The sequence below is a fragment of the Scyliorhinus torazame genome, chromosome 1 (assembly GCF_047496885.1).
Source record: "Scyliorhinus torazame isolate Kashiwa2021f chromosome 1, sScyTor2.1, whole genome shotgun sequence".
In the NCBI taxonomy this organism is placed as follows: domain Eukaryota; kingdom Metazoa; phylum Chordata; class Chondrichthyes; order Carcharhiniformes; family Scyliorhinidae; genus Scyliorhinus; species Scyliorhinus torazame.
In genome coordinates, this window is record NC_092707.1 from 118,775,505 (window position 1) to 118,802,572 (window position 27,068).

Here is a 27,068-nt window from a genome sequence, read left to right on the forward strand (position 1 = left end):
AAATTAGGGTCACAATCTGATTTACAAACATTCTTACCTTGCAAAGTTTGGATGCAAAAATGGGCTGGTTGACTCTGTTTTGAAAAGATTTCCTTTCTTAAGCTAAGTTGCACTTTTGCACAGTAGTTAGTATTGGGCTCCAAGGATTCAATTTTGAAATAAGCGCTTTCATTTAATGCAGAGAATACCTGAAAAATAAAGCCATTCAAATAGACAGATTAACATCAGCTCTTCTATCATTGCTCTTTAAATTTAACCCAAATGCCACCATACTTTACCGTTTTATTTGATGGTGATTGGTTAAGCTGCACTTCATATTTAATAGTAGCAAAAATATCCTTGATAGAACGTTGCACTCCTTCTTTGAGTGGTACTTGTGGGAGATTGATCAGAATAGAAATGGATCTGTCACCTGCTGTGTGTTGCACATTCGGGGCTCGAATTATAGCTGAGAAAGACAGGTAACCTTATGTCAGAACACAATATTTAACATGCAGAGGACATATGGCATCCAAGAATGAAATGGTCAAATGTGCATGTCAGTGTTAATCATTCACCGATAGGTTTCAGCTAATGTGAAACTGTTACCCATAAACTAATCAAATGATAGGGAGCATCTGTGTGTATAGATCATAATGAGGGCACATTTGGAAAACTGAAGATCTGGACAACTTCCAAAAAGACATTAATGTTTGGTAGCAGAAACGTACACCATACCAGGTATTCTGGCTTTATTTTATGGGCAGTAAACGTACTACGTTGGAAGGAAAATAATCAAATATTTAAAATGGGAGATATAAGATGCTTAGCAGGCAAATATTCTTCAACTGCAACTTCAACTGTGAATGCTAGAGGATTTAGGTCTAACATTAACAAGTGAAAACAAGTGAATAATTTTTACAACCAGAGTCGAGAGAAAAAAATTGAATTTATGCATTTTAAGTAAGCTCTTTCAGGAAAAATGGGGAAAGAAAACTTGGTTAAGAAAAGACTGCAATTTATCAAGTATCTCACAGGCTGTTGGGGCTAAGGAATACATTATAAATTTAAGAGGCAAATTGCCAGGATGCAATAATGGGAACATGGGGCGGGATACTCCCCAACCCAGCGGGGCAGGGGGTCCCGGCGGGATGGAATGGCGTGAACCACTCGGCATCAGGCCGCCCCAAAGGTGCGGAGAATCCGCACCTTTAGGGGCCAAGCACTCACCTTTAGGGGCTAGGCCCGCACCGGAGTGGTTGCCGTCCCGCCGGCTAGCGTGGAAGGCCATTGGCACCACACCAGCCGGGGCCGAAGGGACTCCGCCGACCGGCGGAAGTCCGCACATGCGCGGGAGCGTCAGCGGCTGCTGACGTCATCCCTGCGCATGCGCGGGGGGGTCACCTCCGCGTCGGCCATCGCGGAGGCTATGGCCGGCGCGGAGAGGAAAGAGTGCCCCGATCGCGGGCCAGGCCACCGTGGGGGCACCCCCCCCGCAGCCACCACCCCCCCCCCCCCCCCCCCCGCCCCAGGACCCCGGAGCCCGCTCGCGCTGCCTGGTTCCGCCGGTAAGGGAGATGGTTTAATTCACGCCGGCGGGACCGGCATTACAGCAGCGGGATTTCGGCCCATTGCGGGCCGGAGAATCGCCGGGGGGGCCCACCGACCGGCGCGATTCCCGCCCCCGCCGAATCTCCGGTGCCAGAGAATTCGGCGGCCGGCGGGGGCGGGAATCATGGCGCCCCCAGCGATTCTCCGACCCGGCGGGGGGTCAGAGAATCCCGCCCATGATGTGGATAGATAGTCTAGGATTTTTGGTTGAATGTCTTTGGGGTTCAAGGTGTACACAGAACTACCCAGAAGTACATTACAGAGATGGAGCAGGTTCCATAATTAGAATAATGTTAATTGAGGTCTTGAACAAGCGATCAGTCCAGGATACAGGGTAGGTCATTTATCATGGAGATGAGGAGAAACCTCTTTATTCAGAGGGTGGTGAACCTGTGGAATTGTCTACCATAGAAGGCTGTGGAGGCCAAGTCAGTGAATATATTTAAGAAGGAAATAAGATTTTGCGACAGTAAAGGCATCAAAGATATGGGCAGAATGCAGGAGTACGGTGTTGAGATAGAGGATCAGCCACGATCATATTAAATGGCGAAGCAGTCTTAAAGGACCGAATGACTTAATCTTGCTCCTATTTTCGATGTTTCTAGGTTTCTGATTGTGGGAGGAGCAGGTTGATGGCTAAACAACATTTTCCTACTTTTGTGCTCTTCTGTTCTTATCCAAACTATAATTTTAGTGCTGAATAAAGAAATCCTGTTGAAAATGATTGAAGCTACTAATATCTACATAAGGAATATATACTCACTCTTGTCTAATGGACAGAATCGTTCAGATAAGGACCATGTTGAATTTGCAGTTTTTGATATTGCCATCACTCTTGCATAGTACCAGTTATTCTCCTGCACAATCTCATTTGTTAAGTCACAATAGTGTGTCGTGATATGATGACATTCAGACTTTATTTTCCATACTTTTTCTCCATAGCTGCAAAAGGAATGGCATATGTTAGGAAGCAAATTCCAAATTGCTCAATCCTATAAAGGTTATCATTTTGCAGGACACCTGTGATAGTGAGGATGTTTATTTAACAAATATTACTTTTTTATTCTTTCATGGGATGTGAGCATTGCTGCATTTGTTGCCCATCCCCAACTTCCACTGAGCGCATTGGCCTGTGAAGCCATTCCAGAAGGCAACTAAAAGGCATTGCTGAGGGTCTGGAGTCATATGTAGGCCAGACCAGGTAAGGATGGCAGATTTCCTTCCATGAAGGACATAAGTGAATCACATAGCTTTTCATGAGTTGTCACCATTTGAGAATAGCCTTTATAAGTGCAGGTTTATTGACTGAATTTAAATTAAACTAAATGCCATGGTGGGATTTGAACCCATGTTCCTTCGGCATTAGTCTGGACCTCTGGATCACTAGTCCAATTAAATTATCACTAATTCACTGTCTCTCCCTATATATAGCAAATTCCTATATAATGAAATTAGCTTAAAATATCCTCCAGAGAGTCTAGTAGAATCCTTTAATATTTTCCATTTCAAAGTAATCTTAGGTACAATTTGTTGTCATCCCTTTTTCACCACTAACCCAGGATATCAAGGAACAAAATGGAATTTTCTTTTTCTTTTCTTTGTCTTTAGTACTGTCCACATTAGTTTCTTTGCCTTCTCTCTTACACACAAATAATGTTCATTTTTCCAGATATTGTTGAAGATGCTGAACAGGCCATGATTCTTTTGTGTTAAGTTCAAAGAATGACATCCAGACAATGGAGAGTGCCACAACCAAATAAATCCAATCTTCACCCAGCAATTGTACAAGATTCAGATGACACAGGATAGTAATCAGGAGTAGGAATGCTGGTCAATCTCCCTATCGCCACCCGGATAATCCTACAATTGCCTATGTTAACTCAACAATGAGCAGGGTGAAACCTGGGTTTTTCCCCGTCTCTATGAGTCAGCTACGCTCTATCTGATTTTATCCAACTTGTCCAGCCTGAACGTGACAGCTTTGGGTCAGGATTCCATTTCACACCCACTCAATTTTTATCCTGAAGTCAATGTAACATAAAATCAAATATCTTTTAGAATTTATGTAAAATGGAGGAAACTACTAATTTTCCTTTGGTTTACAATGACCTGTGAATAAGTCAGGCATTTACAGCTACCTGTCAATCCAAAGATAAAACAAAACATCCTTGAATTAAGCATGAGATGCACCCAAGAGATTTCAGTCAGATGAAGAAAGAAATTTTTCTCAGGGGGTTGAGACACTTTGCAATTCTCTTCCTGAAAAACTGGTTGAAGCAGAGTCTTTGAATATCTTTACGGCAGAAGTAGATAGACTCTTGGTAAGGAAGGGAATGAAAGGTTATCAGGGTAGTCATGAATGTGACGTTTAGGCTAAAATTAGATCAGCCAAGATCTTATTGAATGGCAAAGCAGGCTTGATGGGCTGTGTCCTACTCCTAATTTGCATATGTTTATATGTATATTCGTCTGTACGAGGAATTATTTATCCATTAACTGATCCAAAAATACTACTTGAACATAGATCTGGTGTTCTTAAATGTACAAAACGCCACCTTAGCATCAGTATAGTGATAACATAACATCACATGGCAGCACGGTGACATAGTGATTAGCACTGCTGCCTCACAGCGCTGACAACCTGGGTTTGATCCTGGCCTCGGGTCACTGTCCGTGTGGAGTTTGCACATTCTCCCAGTGTTTGCGTGGATCTCACCCCCCACAACCCAAAGATATGCAGGGTAGGTGGATTAGCCAGGCTAAATTACCCCTTAATTGGAAAAAATTGGGTACTTTAAAGTATTAAAAAAACATAACATCATACATTCTCCTAGAATACGAGGGTCACCAGGCTGGATTGTACTCTCCCCTGCAGGTGGTTTTGAAGGCCAGGGATGGTGCAAAATCCAACAGATCTCATTTTGCGGGTTCCCTGGGCCCATTGGAGGAATCCTCCTCATTTCAAAAGATCCTCACCACACTCCCCCCACCCTTTTAATCCCCACACGCCACCTGGGAACCATTCCTTCAACCCCCTCAACCACACCTCTCTCCCTTCGCTGAGACCCCACCCCCCGACTCTGGACTTACCTGGACACCTTAGTGTGGTGGGACAGCAGAGATGTTGGCCATCGAATGGTCAACAGCTCTCAAAGGTGATCTTGAGGAAGAGGTGAAAATTTCACCTTAAAAGCAAGAATGCTGCTCCTAGGATTTAATTTCTCCAGGGCAGCCACTGGAATCATGGGTAGGCTCCCCACTGACATTTCACCCATGGTTGGACAAGAACCACAGCACTCCTTCAAATCCAGCCAATACTTTTGGATTAGGGGGCTGGCCATCTAGGGCTGAGATGAGGAGAAATTTCTTCACTCAGAGGTTGTGAATCTTTGGGATGTTCTATCCTGAGAGCTAGGGATGCTGAGTACTCAGGACAGAGGTTGATAGATTTTTGGGTACTATCGGAATCAAGGGATATGAATCTATGAAGCAAAGCTGGTGTTGAAGTAGATTAGGCGCGATTTTGCTGAATGGTGGAGCAGACCCAAAAGGTCAAATAGCTGACACCAGCCAATATTTCTTTTGAGCAATACCATGGGAAATATGCTAAGCAAAATAAAGTTTGCTGTCTTTTGGAAGTGGTCCAACCTGAGGGTGCAGATAATGAACCAAAATCTTAAATTTAATTTCTGTGGTTTATGATGCAAGAACATTCTAAATGGTTTCTCACTGGCTGTTAGTTAACAATTAACCTCTGTGTAATTTGTTGGTATTTCGCAATCGATACTTGACATGTTCCTGTAATTACATTTTCTATTTAGAAAAACACCCAGTACAATATATTTTTTAAAAAGGCTATTTAATATTTCAGTTAAATAACTAAACGGTAATAGTGGGATATCTTACACATTTATAAACATTTTGATAAATGAACAAGTTCCCCTCCAAGTCACACACCATCTTAGCTCGGAAATATATTGGCCGTTGCTTCACTGTCGGTGGGTCAAAACCTGTCACTCACTCCCTCCCTAACAGCACAGTGGGTGTACCTACACCACATGGACTGCAGTGGTTCAAGACGACAACTCACCACCACCTTCCCAAAGGCATTTAGGAATGGGCAACAAATGCTGGCCTAGCCAGTGACACAAGCATTCTGCGAAGGAATAAAAAGTAACTTTAAGGACAAGTCCATTTTAAGCAGGTACAGTATTTTCTCTCTGACCTGCGGTTTCGAGATTACCCTGGGGTTCGCTAGGCCCCCAATTAGGTGGCAACAAACAGTCAAGCTACACAGCAGTAAAGTCAGGCATAAGGGGGTAAAGTAGGGTCATGGTAGTGCTCTTACCCTGCTGTCTAAAGTGGGCAACAAAATATAGTTGTGTAGTAATACTCAGAGGAATATAATTTACAATGGTCTGTAACTTGCATCTGGAGATACCAACAGAAGTCTGCATCTGAGAAACGTTGTTAAGAGTGGAAAGATTGCATGTTTGTTACAATAATAATAATCTTTATTGTCACAAGTAGGCTTACATTAACACTGCAATGAGGTTATTGTGAAAAGCCCCTAGACGCCACATTCCGGCGCTTCTTCGGGTACACAGAGGGAGAATTCAGAATGTCCAAATTACCTAACGGCACGTCTTTCGGGACTTGTGGGAGGAAACCGGAGCATCCGGAGGTGATCCATGCAGACACGGGGAGAACGAGCAGACTCTGCACAGTGACTCAAGCCGGGAATCGAACCTGGGACCGTGGCGCTGTGAAGCAATAGTGCTAACCACTGTGCTACTGTGCAACTTTGTGTAACTCTATGGCCCATCCAAATTCACTATCTGCATTGTTGCTTTCTTTGTTCATACAATTAAGTGTTAGTATCAGAACTTACATGAGGTACTCCACATCATACACGGTGTCTTGAGATCTATTCTGAGTCCAGCGAAGGGTGTTATTAAAGTTAACCGAATCGAACCGCACCCCAGTTGGTTTAGGCAACTTAATCAGTGCAAGGGATCCTAAAAAGGCAAAACAGTTTAAAGTCTGTGAACTTTTAACAATTGGGATAACTAAACGTTCCAGAGTTTCTGTTTCATCTCTTCACCAATCTGGAAGTTCAAGCAACTAACTAGTCCCAATTACTTAACACTGAAACCTGTCTAAATTGGAGCCAATGTAACTTCCCCTTTGGAAAATGTTCCTTGAAAACCCAATAGGAAGCTATTGAAGTATTTGTAGCAGGAAAGCAGCTTTGGTTTCCACATGTCAGAGTTTCCAGGGGAATTCCAAGAGCCACACTTTATCCATCCACCTGTTCAAAGGAAGCAGGATTTGACATTGAGGAGAAATGCTGTAGAGGGATTTATGAGCTTAAGAAAATTATAAATGGAGGAGCTTTCTTCTTTTACACAAAATGGAAAATGCGAATTAAGTGTCATCGATGTACTGTATCCAGAAATAAACAACAATCGCCTCTCTTATATTCACAAACCATAAAATTACTTCCCTTGTAGATTTATCTTTAACTTCGCCATAGGCTTGGCTACACGTCTCACAGGGCATGAACCACGCAAAGTATGGATTAGTTTTGCTACTTCTGTCACATGTACTTATATTGATAAAGTTTAAAAAGTACAATCAAAATATTAAAACGTGTAAAACAGATCAAAGAACAAATGCATTAAATTGCCTCTTGAAATAAAGTAAGTAATTAAAGAGACCGGAACCAAAATACGTTTCAAAATGTAAAATACTTACCAGTAAAATAGAGGGTTAGTATTGGGATCCGCCAAAGCCACATTTTGCATTTAAAACTCTCGCAATCAGAAGCTTAATTTATTTTAAAATTGCTGATCATCAAGTCGAAGATAATATCTACACAGCAGAGAAATCGGAGAGCTAAGTGTCTTCTCAGTATTTGCAAAACTCTTCCTATTTAAATAAGACTGCGCACATTTTGGTTTCTGATGTGCTGTCCTTCCTGCGGTCAGCACGGAAAGATCATTGTGAGAACTCGGGCAGTGTGCACCTTCCCTGGTTCTGAAGAGGACGTTGTTGGTGGAACTCAGCGTCCTATCACCTGGGTTGGATTGGTCTGTTTATAACACCCTGCACTGATCTCAACACCAGTGAGACTGCGAGAGGGAAGGTAGATGCAGAAAGGCGGGACAGGATGAGACTTAATGTTACTTACTTCCTTCTCTGTAACACGCCCTTTACTAGAAACGAGAAGCAGTTCCTAAATTCCCTACTCTAAAATAGCAATGCAACAAGTTTATAAAGCATTCCTTTGGCTCATGAGGTAAGTCGGGAATTCCAATTTAACCAATCATTAATCACACATTGTAACTAGTACATAGCAGATAGAGTTAGAAATAGGCCTTTCAGCCCATCAGGCAATGCCATTGCTTAAGCTTCCTTAAATGCATCTAACTATGCCCCTCATCAGCTATCTGTGGAAATTAGTTCCACATTCTCACCAACTCCGATAAAGAATCACAGAATTGTTACCAAGCCGATGGAGGTGCCCTTCTGAATTTCGCATTTGATTTTTGGTGTCTTATCTAATATTGATGATTTATATATTTATGGTCATGTGTACTGAGGTACATGTCATAATATACACCAATATATCATGGTGCAGATACACACACACTGATGGATACACAAGACCAATCAACACACACAATTGGCAAGACCAATCAACACACACAACACCGCAGCCAATCACCAGTTAGAGCACACTCACTATAAAGACGGACTTCCCGCTCATTTGGGATGCAGCCTCCTACAAGGACAGAGCTGACAGCTTACAGCACAGATCCTCACCATGTGCTGAGTGAATAGACTGGTTCGGACAGGCAGGTCTTTAGCTTAATCTAACATTGTGTTAACCCACAGTGAAAGTATGTTCAACAGTTTCTAACTTAATAAAATAGTGTTGCACTATTTTAAATGTTGGTGGCCTGTATGTGTTCCACAGATCCAGAGCACCCAACACATCATGATACCAGGAGTTGAGGGATATTAGAACTTCTTAGACCTACCTGCAAGTGATCTGCCTTCCACCAGCATACAGTCATCCTGAAAAATGGACAGCGTCCGCCCGCCGCTCCGCATCACCGGTAACCTGGGGGCCAACTGGGAGATATTCAAACAATGCTTCCAGCTCTACCTTGAAGCCACAGGCCGGGAAGATGCCTCGGACACCAGGAAGATCGCTCTCTTCCTATCCACGGCCGGGGAACATGCCATCCACATTTTCAATTCTCTTACCTTTGCTGATGATGAAGATAAATCAAAATTCAAGACGGTCCTCCTCAAGTTTGACACTCACTGCAACATAGAGGTGAATGAACGTTTCGAGCGCTATGTATTCCAACAGCGTTTGCAGGGTAAGGATGATCCTTTCCAGTCCTTTCTCACCCACCTCCGCATCCTTGCGCAGTCCTGTAATTACGGGCCCACCTCCGACTCCATGATACGCAACCAGATCGTTTTCGGTGTTCAGTCGGACCCCCTACGCCAGCAGCTCCTCAAGGTAAAGCAGCTCACCCTAGCGACCGCCATTGAGACCTGCGTGCTACACGATCATGCCACTAGTCGGTATTCCCACATCCAAGTGGATGAAACAGCATGGCAAGGTCCCCACGAGGAAGAACGGGTCCAAGCAATCGAGCAACTCCAGGGCCTCAGCCTGGATGAGGGCGGCCATTTCGCGGACTCCCGCGCCTGTGCGCGCCGAACGAGGGGACGACGACATCGACGAACATACTGTGCAGGCCGCATACCATGTACGGCCGCACCACGCATGTGCGGTGGCGCAGCGAATGTACTGACGCTACAACATGTGGCAACTGTGGCTCCGCCCACTTAAAGCGGCAATGCCCTGCCAAATCCCGACAATGCCTGAGATGTGGCAAACTTGGCCACTATGCTGCTTTATGCAGATCAACTCAGCCTGCCAACTCATATCGTTCCAGCCAGCCTCGCAGGAAAGTCCAGGCCATTCAACCCACGGTCACCGAGTCCGATGTGGACCTACTACCCGATATTGACACCGAGGACCCGAAGGCACCTTTCGAGTTGTTATCATTACAAAAAAGAGGGTGTTCCCGAAGCAAAGAATCCAGCCTCTATCGGTTTACAGCATCGATCCGGACGATGAGTGGTGTGCCACCCTTACGGTCAACCAGAATTCGTCGCCCACCTCAGAGACTTGATTTATGAACTTTGCGGACTTATAAACTCTCTGAATTGTTTCGTTGCTTTGTTTGATCGTTTCCCTGGTTTGTATATAGTGTTGATCTCGTTATTCTTGTTGCATACTGCTTCTCTGCACCTGGCACCTTTCCATGTAAATAGCTTAGTTCTCATGTACGTAGTTCTGTAAATATGTCTTCGCACCCCACACGTAGTTAGGAACATTCTCACCATACATTATTTATTGCCACACGCATACATTATTTTATAAAAGGGGGGGATGTCATAATATACACCAGTATATCATGGTGCAGACACAGACACTGATGGACACACAGCAAGACCAATCAACACACACAACACCGCAGCCAATCACCAGTTAGAGCACACTCACTATAAAGACAGGGGGCATCAGAGTTCCCGCTCATTCGGGACACAGCCTCCTACAAGGACAGAGCTTACAGCTTACAGCACAGATCCTCACGATGTGCTGAGTGAATAGACTGGTTCGGACAGGCATAGGTCTTTAGTTTAATCTAACATCGTGTTAACCCACAGTGAAAGTATGTTCAACAGTTTCTAACTTAATAAAATAGTGTTGCACTATTTTAAGTGTTGGTGGCCTGTATGTGTTCCACGGATCCAGAGCACCCAACACATCAGTACAGTGAAAAGTACTGTTGTGCGTACAGTCCAGGCAGATCGCTCCACACATGAAAAAACATAGAACATACTACAAATAACTTATAAAAGATGTAGGAAGGATCTGTAGGGGAAAGATCACAGAGACCTATCTGGCGACATGTTTTTTTCCACTTTTTTAATCTTAGTCTTGCATCACCACCTTTGGCATCTCCTTTCTCTTGTTTCTCCTCCTCTGCTCCTCCAACAGCTGCTGTTGGACACCTCCAGGGGTTTCTCCCTGTTTCTGGCCCCCGGGCCATGCCGGCTGCTGCTGGGGGAAGCTGGGCCGCTTCCGTGGTGAGTGAAGATGTTACAGACGGCCTCACTGCCCCTGGCTGTTGTGTCTCGCTTCCTTCCATCGTGTTGGGGCCTCGTTCTGCCAACCTTACCCCTGCCCGGCTGGACTGTCTCTCTGCCGGCACCAACACTAGCAGCGCCGCCAACTGGGCATGGCCTCGAATTTTGAGATTCCCCACAAGTGGAAACACTCTCTCTGTGCATGTAAGAATGGGGAGGGCGATTCTCCGAGCCCCGCGCCGGGCCGGAGAATCGCCGCAACCGAGCCAGGACGCCCCGCGCTGGCGCGCGATTCTCCGAAGTGCGGAGAAATGGCGCCATTTACGCCGGTGCATTTGGCGCGGCGCCGGCCACGGGCCGCCGATTCTCCGGCCTGCATGGGCCGAGGGGTCGCGCCGATACGACAGAGTCCCGCTGCCGCCGTTCACCCCTGGTCGCTGCCGGCGGGAACTCTGCGTGAACGGTTGGGCGGGCGGCCTTGGGGGGGGGGGGGGGGGGGGGAGGTGGGCTCCTTCATCGGGGGAGGGGCCTCTGATGGGGTCTGGCCCACGATTGGGGCACACCGATCGGCGGGCCGGCCTCTCCCCCCCCGGGCCTACTTTCTGGCGCGCCGGCCCCTGAACACCGACTCCAAGTTGAGTCGGGTCCCGCGTGCTACAGAAGTCCCCCACGCATGCGCACTTTGACGAGGAGGAACTGCGCATGCACAGGTTGGCGCCGCGTAAGGAGGCTGGAGCGGCATGAACTGCTCCAGCGCTGTGCTGGCCCCCTGTGGGGGCCAGAATCTGTCGTACCCGGCCCCGGTTCGCATCGTTGTGAAGCGCGACGGCCTTCACGATGGCACGAACACTTGGGTCCAATATTGTAGAACCGCCCCCGGGGTGTTTTGATGGTCCCCAGAATGGATGGAAGTGCATACTTTAGCAGTAGATACGGAAATTGGATCGAGGACTGTTCCACAGCCTTTTGTAGCAATGCCATCTAATGGCATCTGCCATTTGACATGCTTGCAGTTTGTCTTTAAATTTACATGGCAAGTTGTTAAAAATGCAAACTATTAACAGGCAGTGAGGGACATAGGGCATGTGGGAACTGAGTGCACAGGGCATGCAACTGTTTCACCTAACAGACTGAAACAGAAGTGTAAATTTCTGTGGGTGAACTTAATGTCACATCAGCTATGGAAATAAATAAAGAGGAAAAGAAAGACTTGTGAGAAAGAAAAATAAAACTAAATGTGGTGTGTTTAAAATCTCCAACGATTAATACCAGAGGAAATGTGACTCCATACTAGTAAAAGTTACTTTTCAGTGCCAGAGATGTTGATTGGCAGTAACAACTATCATGCCATTAAAAAGGTGCTTATTCTTGTGATAACGAGACTTTACTTTCTGTGCTGAATTCAGTTTGTGCATAAAATTGTATTATTATTTTATACAGCACCCTAACCTGACTTACGTGTTGCATTAAAGGCTGCAAGCATAAGTCTTCATGATTTAAAATTGCTAAATGTGGTAGTCACCACTGATGTATATATTAGGTGCTTTGTGGTAAGGCCCTGTACTACAGGTACGGGGGTAGTTCCCTGCCTGATGACTCTGCCCAGTAGGCGGAGTATAAATATGTGTGCTCCTCGTACAGCAGCCATTTCGCCAGCTGCTGTAGGAGGCCACACATCTTAGTGTAATAAAGCCTCGATTGCATCCAACTCTTGTCTTTGTGTAATTGATCATGCATCAATTTATTACACTAAAGTTTTCAGAAGATGGACCTCCGCATCAAGCCGGATCGCCTGCAGCTGGATCCGCAATCAGGCAACGCCAAAAAGGACTTTGGACATTGGCTAGCCTGTTTCGAAGCATACATCAGGTCTGCACCAGACCCAATTCTGGAAGCTCAGAAGATTCAGATCCTCTACACGCGGCTGAGCTCCAACGTCTTTCCACTTATCCAGGACGCGCCGACCTATGACGACGCCATGGCGCTACTGAAGGAAAACTACGCTCAGCGGACTAACACGCTCTACGGCAGACGCATCCTCTCCACTCGTAGTCAACTTCCTGGTGAGTCAGTGGAAGATTTCTGGTGTGCTCTAATTCCCCTAGTCAGAGACTGTGACTGTCAGGCCGTCACGGCCACGGAACACTCGAACTTGCTCATGAGAGATGCTTTTGTTACGGGGATAGGGTCGGATTACATCTGCCAGCACCTCTTTGAAGGGGCCACGCTCGACCTCGCGGCATCGAAAAAGCTAGCGTTCTTGCTGACGGTCACTTACTAACTATCTTAGTTAGCGGGTAGCCCCTACACAGAGTACTATTAATTAAAATTCCCAAATACCAACCAGCCCTCCGCCCAAATCCAACTTTATTATCTCCAAAGGAGAGAGGGAAGAAACACAAAGGAACATGAACAATAATCAACAACCGTCCCTCCAACCCCCACAATGAAATTCCCCATAAAAAAACACTCCAAAACTGCCCAATAAACACCCCATCAAATACCAGGAATCACTTGTTCACCTCCATAAAACATTACCCAACCAATACAAAAACAACATTTATTTCAACCCCAGTCCATTTCTCCCCATGAACACTTCAGCCTCCTCTGGAGTCTCAATGTAAAAGTCTCTATTTTCGTAAGTCACATGGAGGCACATGGGATAAACCACGACAAATCGGACCTTACTGCAATACAATGCAGCCTTGGCCTTATTTTAAAATATATATATTTTTATTCTCCTTTTTCACATTTTCTCCCAAATTTACACCCACCAACAATAAACAATAAGCAGTAACGAGTATAATGTCAATTCCCATATCAACAATAACAATCCCATCCTCCCACCAACCCCCAAACAACAGCCCGCATGTTAATATAAACAAATGACAAAAAGTCAGGAAATGCCCCTCCCCCAACCCCACCCCCTAATGTTCGATGTCATCCAATTCTTGAAAGTGCATAATGAATAACGCCCATGAATTGTATAACCCCTCCATTCTTCCCCTCAGTTCAAACTTAACCTCCTCAAGGGTTAAGAATTCTAGCAGCCCCCCCCCCCCCCACCCCCACCCCCCGCCACGCCAGGGCACAGGGTGGAGAGGTTGATCTCCATCCCAACAGGATCCGCCTTCGGGCAATCAACGAGGCGAAGGTTACAACACCTGCCTCTGCACCCGTTTCCAACCCCGGCTGGTCCGATACCCCGAATATGGCCTCCCGAGGGCCAAGGTCCAGAATCATGTGCACCACTTTAGAGATTACCCTAAAAATCTCCTTCGAGTAATGCTCCAGTTTTGGACAGGGCCAAACCATATGAACGTGGTTTGCAGCCCCCTCCCCCCCTCCAACATTCACACACATCTTCTACCCCCTCAAAGAGCCGTCTCATCCTTGCCCTTGTGAGGTGTGCTCTATATACCACCTTCAGCTGTATCAGCCCCAACCTCACACACGAGGTGGAGGCGTTCACTCTCCGGAGTACCTCACACCAGAACCCCCCGTCCATACCCTCTCCCAACCAGAAAAAATGGCGTGAAACGACCACCAATTCCCCGTTGTGCTGGGGACTAGCATGCCGGTAGCAGAGAGCACCCGGCTCTAGCTGCCGATACAGCCCAGAGAATTGCCGGGTCCGTGACCGCGCATGCGCATGGCGGCGGCCTGCAGCAGACCTGCAGAGTGCGACGCTTTGGAGGGGACAGTGCTTCGTGAAAGCGGCACCGCCCCCGATTTGGTCAGGAACTTTGATTCTCCGGCCGATCGCCGAACAAGGTTTCAGCATCGCCGACCAGAGAATCCAGCCCAGGAATTCCCAAACTCCAGATTAAAGATCCCATGAGCAGTCACGAATTACTGGGCAACACTTTAGCATAGTGGTTAGCACAGTTGCTTCACAGCTCCAGGGTCCCAGGTTCTATTCCCGGCTGGGTCACTGTCTGTGCGGGGTCTGCACGTTCTCCCCATGTGTGCGTGGGTTTGCTCCGGGTGCTCTAGTTTCCTCCCACAGTCCAAAGATGTGCGGGTTAGGTGGATTGGACATGCTAAATTACCCTTAGTGTCCACAAAATGTTAAGTGGGGGTTACTGGATTATGGGGATAAGGTAGATACATGGGCTTCAGTAGGGTGCTCTTTGTAAGGGCCGGTGCAGACCCGATGGGCCGAATGGCCTCCTCCTGCACTGTAGATTCTATGTATCTGTTGATTCCCAAATTTCTTTATCCGTCAGTCTGGCCTCAATAAACGTCGAGATGGATTTGCAAGTAAAAAGAAGTTATTTTATTCAGCTTGCAAGCTACCTAGTCCACAGTGATACAGATAACATGTTGCTTTCTGCAGCCCCGGGAACTAAGTGAAGGTCCCAGACAAAGAGATCAGTACTCATACATTCAAATGGCATCAAGTTTCACATACTCGACACCCATAGGTCATCCTATGTCCCTCCTGACTTGTTTGATCTATTCTGATTGGCTCACTTCCAATCCCTTTCTCCGGCCCCTATCAATGCAGCATCACTCTCATAGACACACCTCTTCCTGCTTTTTCCCATGCGGTCTAAAATCCTTTGTCTCTACTTGCCAGAATCAAAGTGGCTTATTTCTACATTACATTAACTAATATCTCTAAAGTAACTATTTTATATCACATTCGTCATTCCCTCCTTTTATCATTCCATGATAACCGAACTATCCAATCCATAGCTACGGTTCCTCATCTAAAAAGATCCGTCGCTGCATTTCCAATTCCTGTCTTAGCCCCCCTTCATCTGCTTCACCCTCATGGATTTTAACAGTTAATTTTTTGGGGGCGTTGATCTGATCCAGTGCACCCCGCATTCTACCCATCACACATTTAAGGATGGCCAGGCCCACAAAGATGCAGCCGATAGCTACCACTAGATACATGGCCATATTTATCAACCAGTCCTTCCAACCTCCAAATCCCCAGTTACCCCAAGAGCCAGGATCCTGCATTCTGTCCAGGTGATCCCGTATGTGATCCATAAATTTAGTGATGTTATCCTGAACTCCCATGATACACTTGCCCTGCACTATGGCGCATATCCCACCCTCACGGGCCAGAAGATAGTCAAGAGCATACCGGTTCTGCATTGCAAACAACCGTAGCTGAGACAATTCCTTGGTTATTGCCCCGAGGGCTCCCAAGGTTTACTACCCGGGTTTTCCTCAGTTTGGCCTTTAACTAACTTAAGTGTATCTCCCGGTAACCTACGTTCTAGCTGTACTTCCCTTCTCATACGCCCCGTCCTCTCTCTAGTCCCTTTCACTTTCTCAAAGCCTCTTCCTACGCTCTTCTGACAGCCTGATATTACCTTTATTGCACCACTCTTAACACATCCAAAATCGAATTTACATGTATTCCAAAAACAAGGCAATGTCCATATAATGTTCCCTTCCCATCGCCGGGACCGGTGCAACTGCTTCATGACTCCTGCATTCTCCTTAACTTTGATGACCTTCCATGAGTCGATACCATGTCCTCGTATATGGGGGCAGCGAAGAACATCACCTTTGCAGAGGTGATGTAACCTTGTAGATTGGTTGGGGCTACACAGATACATAATATTCCCCTTTTCCATGTCCATCGCCAATAACACGCCAAGCGAAGTGAGGCCAAATATCATACAGACGATGCGTAGCCACTCCATCATGCTCCACACCTGTAAAATAGCACTGGAGAAGGGAGGCAGGTTAGTATCCGACCTTTTACAGTAGTGGAGATGGACTCAATTTACAGTGATGTAGGTGGACCCAAGCACTTCGCCCCTCCACTTTAACTGCTGTGGGGGTGGTAAGGAGAACTTGGAAGGGCCCGTCCCATCGCAGCTCCGACCCCTTCCTAGTCCAAGTTTTGACCATGACATAACTACCGGGCTGGACTGAAAGTGAGCTAGGTACTGGGGGCAATGGCTGGTGAGCCGCGCGGACCTGGCCATGGAGTTCCTTGAGCACTTGCGTGAGGGCTAGAACATAGGTGGTCATCTCTTCAGTCATCTGATGAAACTGAACCAGTCTGGGAACCTGCAGGCTCCAGGGAGTTCTAAGAGGCCTGCCATAAAGAATCTCGGCGGGAGAGAGCCGGGCCGGTCCCGCAGGTGTAACCCGCAGCTGGAAGAGGGCAACGGGGAGCAACTTAAGCCATGTCAGTCCCGTGTCTGCTCTTAATTTAGCCAATTTAGTTTTGAAGGTCTGATTGTGTCTCTCAACCAACCCGGCCGCCTGCGGTCTATAAGCACAGTGTAACTGCTGGCGTATGCCCAACTGGGAGCAAAACTCCTTGTTAATTTGTCCAATAAAATGAGGCCCATTATCAGAACTTAACTGAGCTGGTATACCGTACCGGGGAATGATTTCCCTCATCAAGACTTTAACCACAGTAGCAGCTTTATTATCGATAGTCGGATACGCCTCGACCCATCTGCTGAACACATCCACAATGACCAAAACATATTTATAACATTGACACCTTTCCAACTCAATGTAATCCATTTGGAGCGTCTCAAAGGGACCACTGGGCAACGGGGTTTGCCCCATCCTACAAGGGATACCTTTTCCGGTGTTATATTGCTGACAAATCAAACACCGATTACTGATACTTTGGGCCAACCCCTGCATTTTAGGGTGCCACCAAGTGTCCAGCAACAAATCACTAGTCCATCGAGCCCCACAATGAGTTGCAAAGTGTACACATTCAATGACCCATAAAGCCAGTACATCAGACATACAAGTCTGATGTGCAGGCGTGGTCCATAAAGAGGAAACAGAATCATATGTACAACCTAACCGTTTCCACATTTGTTTATCACTCTCAGGAGCGTCCTCCTGTAACCTTATGACGTCTTGGATGGTTGGCATTGACTTGTCAGAAGCAGACATATTTATAGTAGATCGTTTAGTCTGACTTAACATCTTAGGCACCATCACTTGCTGAATTTGCGCGGCTGTTCGCGCTGCACAATCTGCTCGTTCATTACCAACGTCAACTGGGGTTGTACCATTCGTGTGGGCAGCGCATTTAATAACGGAAATCTGCGCGGGCATAAGGAGGGCCTGCAGTAGGTCATTAACTAAACCCCGGTGGGATATTTGACCACACATAATCATGTCAGGTTGTTCTGACGAAATGTCACTCAAATCGCCCCTTATAGTGGTAGTTTCCTGAATCAAGGCTAAACAGTCGTGGCCAGGTGCGTCTTCATGGACAGGGGGACCACTAAGAAAACAGGCTGGATTGATAGTGGTACAGTGTTTAAATGTCAGACGTGGATTGTTCAAAAGGTATATCTCATACCTATTCTGACGAGCTGCAGTAAGATGCTGAGTCTGCAGTTGCCTCAGTAGTGCGATGACCGAGTGGGAGCTATACACCGTAATATCCTGTTGGAGGGTGAGAGCATGTAACGGATGTGCGATGGCATTGATTGAACGTAAATCCTGGACGAATCGGTACTGGTCTGGTTTGGCTGGTTTAGGCACAGCAAGTATGGTGGTGTTACATTCTGATTGGCAAGGGACCAAAATACCCTGTTTCAACAGCTCTTGAATTAATTTATCTATTGATGGAGCAGCTTGAGATTTCAAGGGGTATTGTCGAATGGAAGGTAGCTTTACATGATCCTTAATCATCACCTTAATAGGTGTAACATTTGTCTTTCCCACTTGTGATGGGTATTCCGCCCAGACCTGTGGATTGACATATTCCAACACATCATGTCCCCTGTGATGCTGCAGTCGAGTGTTAATCGTTTCAGGGGCCTCAAAATATTTTATGGTAGTGCCGTCCGGCATGACTTGAAGTGCGTAGTCTGTTGGATCCGAATGATCCACTGCCCTCCTTACCATTCGCCCCATATCCCTGGCATGATACTGGTCATGGACCTGACGTGTAATATGAGGGCTTACCGAAGCTGACTGTGGCCATAAATGTGGTGATATTGTAACAAAATCGGCTGTACCTTCTTTTCCCGTGACTGTGGCTGTAACCTTGACTGGCCATTCGGTCTCAAGTAATGGCCGGTATTTGTCCTCCAACTCCCTGTTTCGTCCAGTTCTGTCATAGGCCAGGGTAACGTGATGCAGTGACTGTTCAACGTCTAACGTCCACCACTGGGGGAGTGATAGAAATATAGCACTGTTGTCTCATCCTCCATGATGTAACCGTTACCCCCTCATCTCCGCATTCTAGCTGTAGCTGGAAGATACACAGTAAATCTCGGGCCAACAAGTTACAGTCCAATCCAGTAGTCTCTACAACCTGATGCTCTGCAGACTTATTCTCGTAAGTGACTGTCACAGGTTCAGAAATAGGATACTCACACACCTGTCCTTGGAACCCTGACAATTGCTGCGTGTGGTCGGATAATGGTAATTTAAGTGCTGATTGCACAGAAGACATGGCTGCCCCGTCCTCTTCTTCCAGTAGACCAATGGCCCCTCAGAGGGGGCTGCGGTTGTAGAGCTATTGATTCGTTCGGTGGGCCATAAAAAGGGGGTGAGGGTCCCTGTGGGTGGGTTTGGTATCCTCCTCTTCGCTGATCCACCCACCCAAAGTCACTATATTGGGGCTCCTGCTGGTAAACTACCATTTCTGCCGCTTGTTGGGGTCGCAGATCATCCTTTTTCATTACATACTCAGTCTTAACCTTTGTAACTGAGCCTCCTTCTTGGCCTACACCCTCCTTCCAATAAAATCTGACTGCCCTTGCCATCTGGGAAGGGTCGTTCTCTGTCCAATTCATGTTATTACATTTCACAGCAGTAACCACAGAAGGTGGTAGGCAATGCATTAACATAGCACAATATTGAGGGGAATTCTGACCATTTTGATACAGCAAATCGCCTGACTGCCCCCGGTAGATTTCATTAAAACGCTCCAGAAATTCCTCTGGCTCTTCAGTCTTCTTAGGCTTTAGGTCTAAGATAACAGAAAGATTTATGGGCCTTTGAAATGTGCTATTCAACGCATTCAAGATCTGTGTCCTTCTATCGTCGTCTAACGCATAGGCCTGCTAAAGTGCGGCATGACTAGCATAATTCAGGTGGTTAAGATAATTGCGGTACTCTGCTGGGGTTAAAATCTGCTGGACTAGGGCCCAGAGGTCCCTTAAATCAGCTTGATAAATTGAGATGGTAGTTCTCAAGGAATCCATGAAGGCAGCAGGAGATTTTTTCTATCTGGGATTGTAGACATAATAGCCATCATCTCACTGGGTGTCCATGGGAAGTAAACGTCTATCGTGGGGTTCGCTCCCACAGTCACTGCGTCGGGGTTTCGCATCTTCCTAATCGGTAACTGTCTCCGAATGTCACCAGGGGGCACTCTAGCTATTTCCCCTGGTTGTTCCAAGACTTCAACGTCTCTCCCTGTCACTAGGGGGAGTTCTTTCTCTTCAAAAGACGTTGTTTCAGCTTCCTTTGTTCCCGAATCTTGTGGTTTCTCCTTAGTTTGGGGAGACTTAGGTGATATGCTTAATTGTTTCTGGTGAGCGTCAAGCCCCTCTCTCGCTGTCCGAGATCTTGTCCTAGAGCTAACTGGGCTTGTGGGACAGAGTTCCTTTTGCTCTTCCGGTTGTGAAGTTGGTAAATCAGGACCCACACTATCACCCACACTATCATCCAAAAGGGCTTGAGTTTCTGGCATATTTGAAATCTGGGGAGCAATGACTGGGTATATATTATTGTACTCTGGCGGTTCTGGAATGAGCGCAGACCATGCTATGGGTGCAGACGGAACTTTTACTGACTTTTCCAAATTATTGAATTTTTCTTCTTCTGTCAATCCAAGGCCAGCCATTGAACTACGTAGCTCATCTCTTGTGTGACCCGTGTCCTTCCTCTACTTGCGCTTTTATTTTAAAACTTAAAAATGTTTGAAAATTCAAATTGAATTACTGCAACTTGCAAGCTTAGCTCTGATCTCAACTCAGAACTAAATTTACAATTTGCTTAACACAAACTTGTACAGCATTTACAACTTAATTATTTCTTTATCTTAACAATTTTTCTTTTAACAAGTTTTTTTTCTTTTACATACACATAAGTATTAGCAAAATCAACTATCATCTCCAGATTTACACTTTTTAAAATGGTGTCCATGATCTTCTTTAAGTTTCTATTAATCTCCAGATAAAATGAGATAAACCTTATTTCAAGTAAGTAAAACTTAAGATTCTGGCAATTTCGATCAATTGCTTTCGAAAATAATAACTTTTATCAAAGAGGTGGAGAAACCCACTGGTTTCCTTTAATTAATTCAAAACGTAACTTTGCTGGTGTTCACTGACTCAAAGGAAAGGTATCCGATTACACTACAGACTGGTGCTGTTATCTCAAGGCCTGAGTGAGAAGCACTGTCTGTCTTTAACTTTGCCTGCTGCAGTTAACCCTTTGAGAGTCTTCTGCTTCAACCAATATGCAGCATTCCCCACAATCTCAACTAGTCCTCGGAACTGCTTTTTTCGCCAATACAGTCCAAGGAGACAATTTTAGCTTAATCAACTATATATTTAAAACACTCGCACATAGAGTTGAACCATCTTCAGATTTAAAAACAGTTATACTGGACTAAAACCTTCAGTACTGAAGTTCCATCAGCCCCATAACCCATATAATAGACTGAACCTTCATTACTGAAGTCCCATCAGCCCCTGAACCCATATAATAGACTGAACCTTCATTACTGAAGTCCCATCAGCCTCTGAACCCTTATACTTGGAATTGAATCATCATTTGAGATATCACATCAACCCAAAACCCTAACCCAAGCCGAAACAACAATATGAAATCCCATCAATTAAATTGCTAATCCCCAGACTGACCTGTGATTTCGTCGAGGCGGTCTTTCTGTGCCAACCGCGAGTGACCAGACTAATCAGACGATAAGAAGAGGGGAACAATCAATGCGCGGTCATTTTCCAGTTCTACATTGAGGACCCTCGTTCCCCATCCTCCTGTTCATAATCAGTCTAATTCTGATTTCGCAGTTGGACCAGGATCGCCCTGAGAAATCCCGGGTTTCGGCACCAAATGTTGATTCCCAAATTTCTTTATCCGTCAGTCTGGCCTCAATAAAAGTCGAGATGGATTTGCAAGTAAAAAGAAGTTATTTTATTCAGCTTGCAAGCTACCTAGTCCACAGTGATACAGATAACATGTTGCTTTCTGCAGCCCCGGGAACTAAGTGAAGGTCCCAGACAAAGAGATCAGTACTCATACATTCAAATGGCATCAAGTTTCACATACTCGACACCCATAGGTCATCCTATGTCCCTCCTGACTTGTTTGATCTATTCTGATTGGCTCACTTCCAATCCCTTTCTCCGGCCCCTATCAATGCAGCATCACTCTCATAGACACACCTCTTCCTGCTTTTTCCCATGCGGTCTAAAATCCTTTGTCTCTACTTGCCAGAATCAAAGTGGCTTATTTCTACATTACATTAACTAATATCTCTAAAGTAACTATTTTATATCACATTCGTCATATCTATGTAACTCTCCCTCCCACTTTGCCTTGATCCCTTCCAGCGGTGCCTTCTCCTCTTCCAAAATAACCCCGTAAACCGCCAACACTACCTCCTTCTCCAGTCCCCCTGTTGTCACTCCTCCAGCAATGTGGACGACGGCTCTACTGGGAAGCTCTGTATCTCCTTCCTGGCAAAGTCTCGAACCTGCATATATCTAAACATTTCCCCTGCTCCAGCCCATACTTCGCTCCCAGCTTGTTCAATCCTGCAAACCGGTCCACAAGAAATAAATCTTTTTGTGTCGTAATTCCTTTCTCCTCCCACCTTCGAAAATTTCCATCCCACTTCCCTGACTCAAATCTATGGTTCCCCTGAATCGGCATTTCCCTTGATCCTGCCCCCAACCTGAAGTGCTGGCGAAACTGCCTCCAAATTCTCAATGAAGCTATTATTAGCGGACTCCCTGAGTATTTCCCTGGGCCATCGGGAGCGGCGCTGTCGCTAGCGCCTTCAATCCCGACCCCCACACAGACTCTCCTCCATTCTTACCCACTGGGAATCAACCCCTCTGACCCAGCTCCGTACCTTCTCCCCGTTCGCCGCCCAATAATAATACATCAGGTTTGGAAGACCGAAACCCCCTGCCTGCCTTCCCCTCTGTAGCAGCACCTTTTTTTATTCTGGCCACCTTCCCTCCCCATATGAACAAGGTAATCATTCCTTCAATCTCTCCAAAAGATGTCTTTGGCAGGAAAATCGGCAGGCATTGAAAAATAAACAGAAATCGCGGCAACATGTTCATTTTAACCCGCCATTAAGAGGGACAGCCTTGGCCTTATTAAATACTGCACGCCACTTGGCCTCTCTGCTCCAATATCTTGATAAATTCTCACTGCATGGCCTCCCATCTTCAATTGTGATGATCCTTTGCCCACCGTAAAACTCTTTCTTTGTCCTGTTAGCTGTGGAAGCGCACGATGATCGCACACGGTGGTTCACCTACACGGGGCTTCTGCCTCAACGTCCTGTGGGCTCAACTCGGGAGGAGTTGCCATTTCCTCCTCCCCCACCATCTTCAAAGCAATTGCAACATGACCATTGTCGGGCTCAGGCCCGATGGCAACCCTCAAATTCTGTCTATCAGACTGATTTTCCAAGTTGTCCACCTTGGCCCTTAATATTTTGTTATCTAAGGGGACTGAATGGGCCGGTTAAGCGGGCCCGCGTGTTCGCGCACCTGAAGGGGCTGAAGGCGGATGTTGCTTATGCTCCAGGAGACACACCTGAAGGTGGCAGACCAGGTAAGACTGAGGAAAGGGTGGGTAGGTCAGGTGTTTCACTCGGGGCTAGATGCCAAAAATCGAGGAGTGGCGATCTTGGTGGGAAAGAAGATGTTATTCGAGGTGTCGAGCATTGTGGCAGATAATGGCGGTAGGTACATAATGGTAAGTGGTAAGTTGCAGGGAGAGAGGGTGGTACTGGTCAATGTGTATGCTCCGAACTGGGACGATGCTGGTTTTATGCGGCGCATGTTGGGTCGGATCCCAGACTTGGAAGTGGGGGCCTGATAATGGGGGGAGACTTTAACACGGTGTTGGATCCTGCACTGGATCGCTCCAGGTCGAGGAAGGGTGGGAAGCCGGCGGCGGCTAGAGTGTTGAGGGGATTTATGGCCCAAATGGGAGGGGTGGACCCTTGGAGATTTGCAAGGCCGGGGGCTAGGGAATTTTCATTCTTCTCACATGTCCATGAGGCTTATTCTCGAATCGACTTTTTCATTTTGAGTAGGGCGCTGATAGCGAGAGTAGAGGATACCGAGTATTCGGCAATAGCCATTTCGGACCACGCCCCGCATTGGGTGGACTTGGAGATGGGGGAGGAGAGGGACCAGTGCCCGCTATGGCGCTTGGAGGTGGGGCTGATGGCAGACGAGGAGGTGAGCGATCGGGTGCGAGGAAGTATAGAGAGGTACTTGGAGACCAACGACAACGGGGAGGTCCGAGTGGGGATGGTATGGGAGGCACTGAAGGCGGTGGTGAGGGGAGAGCTGATCTCCATCAGGGCCCACAAGGAGCGGAGGGAGCGGGGGGAGAGGGAGAGGCTGGTGGGGGAGATGGTGAGGGTAGACAGGAGGTGTGCGGAAGAACCTGAGGAAGGATTGTTGAGGAAGAGGCGCAGCCTCCAGGCCGAATTCGACCTGGTGACCACCAGGAAGGCGGAGGTGCAGTGGAGGAAGGCCCAGGGGGCGGTCTACAAGTATGGGGAAAAGGCAAGCCGGATGCTGGCGCATCAGCTTCGGAAGCGGGACGCAGCTAGGGAGATCGGGGTAGTTAAGGACAGGGGAGGGAGCGTGGTGCGGAGTGGGGTTGGCATCAATGGTGTCTTCAGGGACTTCTACGAGGAATTGTACCGATCCGAGCCCCCACGGGAGGAGGGAGGGATGGGCCGTTTCCTGGACCAATTGAGGTTTCCAAAGGTGGAAGAGGGACTGGTGGCGGGACTGGGGGCCCCGATTGGGCTGGAGGAGCTGATCAAAGGGATAGGAAGCATGCAGGCGGGGAAGGCAGAGGGGCCGGACGGTTTCCCGGTCGAGTTCTATAAAAAATATATGGACCTGTTGGGCCCGCTGTTAGTTAGGACCTTCAATGAGGCAAGGGAGGGGGGGGGGCTTTACCCCCGACGATGTCCCGGGCACTGATCTCCTTGATCCTGAAGCGGGACAAGGATCCCCTGCAATGTGGGTCTTACAGACCGATTTCCTTGCTAAATGTAGTTGCCAAGGTGCTGGCGAAGGTCTTAGCCACGAGGATTGAGGGTTGTGTGCCGCAGATCGTCCATGAAGACCAGACGGGGTTTGTGAAGGGGAGACAGTTGAATGCGAATGTGCGGAGGCTTTTGAACGTTATCATGATGCCGACGAGGGAGGGGGAGGCGGAGATAGTGGTGGCGATGGACGCTGAGAAAGCCTTCGATAGGGTAGAGTGGGGGTACCTGTGGGAGGTGCTGAAGAGGTTTGGGTTTGGGGAGGGGTTTGTCAGGTGTGTTAGGCTATTGTATGAGGTCCCGATGGCGAGTGTGGCCACAAATAGGAGGAGGTCCGAGTACTTTCGGTTGCACCGAGGGACGAGACAGGGGTGTCCCCTGTCCCTCGCACTGGCGATTGAACCCCTGGCTATGGCACTGAGTCGAGGAACTGGAGGGGGTTGGTGCGGGGTGGGGAGGCGCATGAGCGTGTCGCTTTATGCGGACGACCTGCTGCTGTATGTGGCGGGCCCGGTGGGAGGAATGCCAGAGGTAATGAGGATCCTTAGGGAACTCGGGGACTTTTTGGGGTACAAGCTCAATATGGGGAAGAGCGAGCTGTTCGTAGTTCAGCTAGGGGACGAGGAGAGGGGGATTGGCGAGCTCCCATTAAAAAGGGCGGAGAGGAGTTTCAGATATTTGGGGGTCCAGGTGGCCAGGAGCTGGGGGGCCCTGCATAGGCTTAACTTTACAAGGCTGGTGGAGCAAATGGAGGAGGAGTTCAAGAGGTAGGACACGTTGCCGCTGTCCCTGGCGGGTAGGGTGCAGTCAATCAAAATGACGGTGCTCCCAAGGTTTTTGTTCCTGTTCCAGTGCCTCCCCGTGTTTTTTTCAGGCGGGTTAACAGGAGTATAATGGGGTTTGTGTGGGCGCGAGGGACTTCGAGGGTGAGAAGGGTGTTCCTGGAGCGGAGTAGAGATAGGGGGAGGCTGGCGCTGCCCAACCTCTGTGGGTACTACTGGGCCGCCAATGCGACAATGGTGCGCAAGTGGGTGATGGAGGGGGAGGGGGCTGCATGGAAGAGGCTGGAGATGGCGTCCTGTGTGGGTACGAGTCTGGGGGCGCTGGCAACGGCGCCGCTGCCTCCAAGGAGGTATACCACGAGCCCGGTGGTGGTGACGGCCCTCAAAATCTGGGGGCAGTGGAGGCGGCATAGGGGGGAAGTTAGGGCCTCGGCGTGGACCCAATTACGGGGGAACCACCGGTTCGCCCCAGGAAGAACAGGTGGAGGGTTTTCGGGGTGGCACAGGGCAGGGATACGAAAGTTGGGGGAAGTTCACGAGCTTGGGTGAGCTGGAGGAGAAGTACGGGCTCCCCCCGGGGAACACCTTCAGGTACTTACAGGTAAGGGCGTTTGCCAGACGGCAGGTGGTGGAATTCCCACGGCTACTGCCACACACAGTACAGGACAGGGTGCTCTCGGGGGGTGGGTGGGAGTGGGGAAGATCTCGGAAACTTATCAGGTGATGCAGGAGGAGGAGGCCTCGGTGGTGGAGTTGAAAGGTAAGTGGGAGGAGGAGTTGGGAGAGGAGATCGAAGAGGGGACGTGGGCAGATGCCCTAGGGAGGGAGAACTCTTCCTCTTCATGCGCGAGGCTCAGCCTCATACAGTTTAAGGTGCTGCACAGGGCACACATGACCGGATGAGCCGGTTCTTTGGGGGTGAGGACAGGTGTGTTAGGTGCTCAGGGAGCCCAGCAAATCACACCCATATGTTCTGGGCATGCCCAGCGCTGGAGGAATTTTGGAAAGGCGTAGCGAGGACGGTGTCGAGGGTGGTAGGATCCAGGGTCAAACCGGGCTGGGGGCTCGCAATATTTGGGGTGGCAGAGGAGCCGGGAGTACAGGAGGCAAAAGAGGCCGGAATTCTGGCCTTTGTGTCCCTGGTAGCCCGGCGAAGGATTCTCCTTCAGTGGAAAGATACGAGGCCCCCAAGCGTGGAATCCTGGCTCAGCGATATGGCAGGGTTCATTAAATTGGAGAGGGTGAAATTCGCCTTGAGAGGGTCG

General features: G+C 47.7%; 1 protein-coding gene across 2 annotated transcripts in view; it reads right to left on the bottom strand.

The window, feature by feature from the left end:
- LOC140411396 (uncharacterized) overlaps nt 1-27,068 on the bottom strand; it is a 42,344-nt gene that overhangs the window by 11,032 nt on the left and 4,244 nt on the right. The window contains exons 1-5 of one of the 2 annotated variants that reach the window (XM_072500507.1): nt 7,348-7,701; nt 6,482-6,608; nt 2,354-2,532; nt 279-448; nt 38-188 (exon numbers count right to left, since the gene is read on the bottom strand). In XM_072500507.1, coding sequence (XP_072356608.1) covers nt 38-188; nt 279-448; nt 2,354-2,532; nt 6,482-6,608; nt 7,348-7,390 — 670 coding nt within the window. In that variant the 5' untranslated portion in view covers nt 7,391-7,701. Of the gene's footprint in view, nt 1-37; nt 189-278; nt 449-2,353; nt 2,533-6,481; nt 6,609-7,347; nt 7,702-27,068 lie in introns of those variants that run through there. The other variant, XM_072500514.1, reaches the window with a different exon arrangement.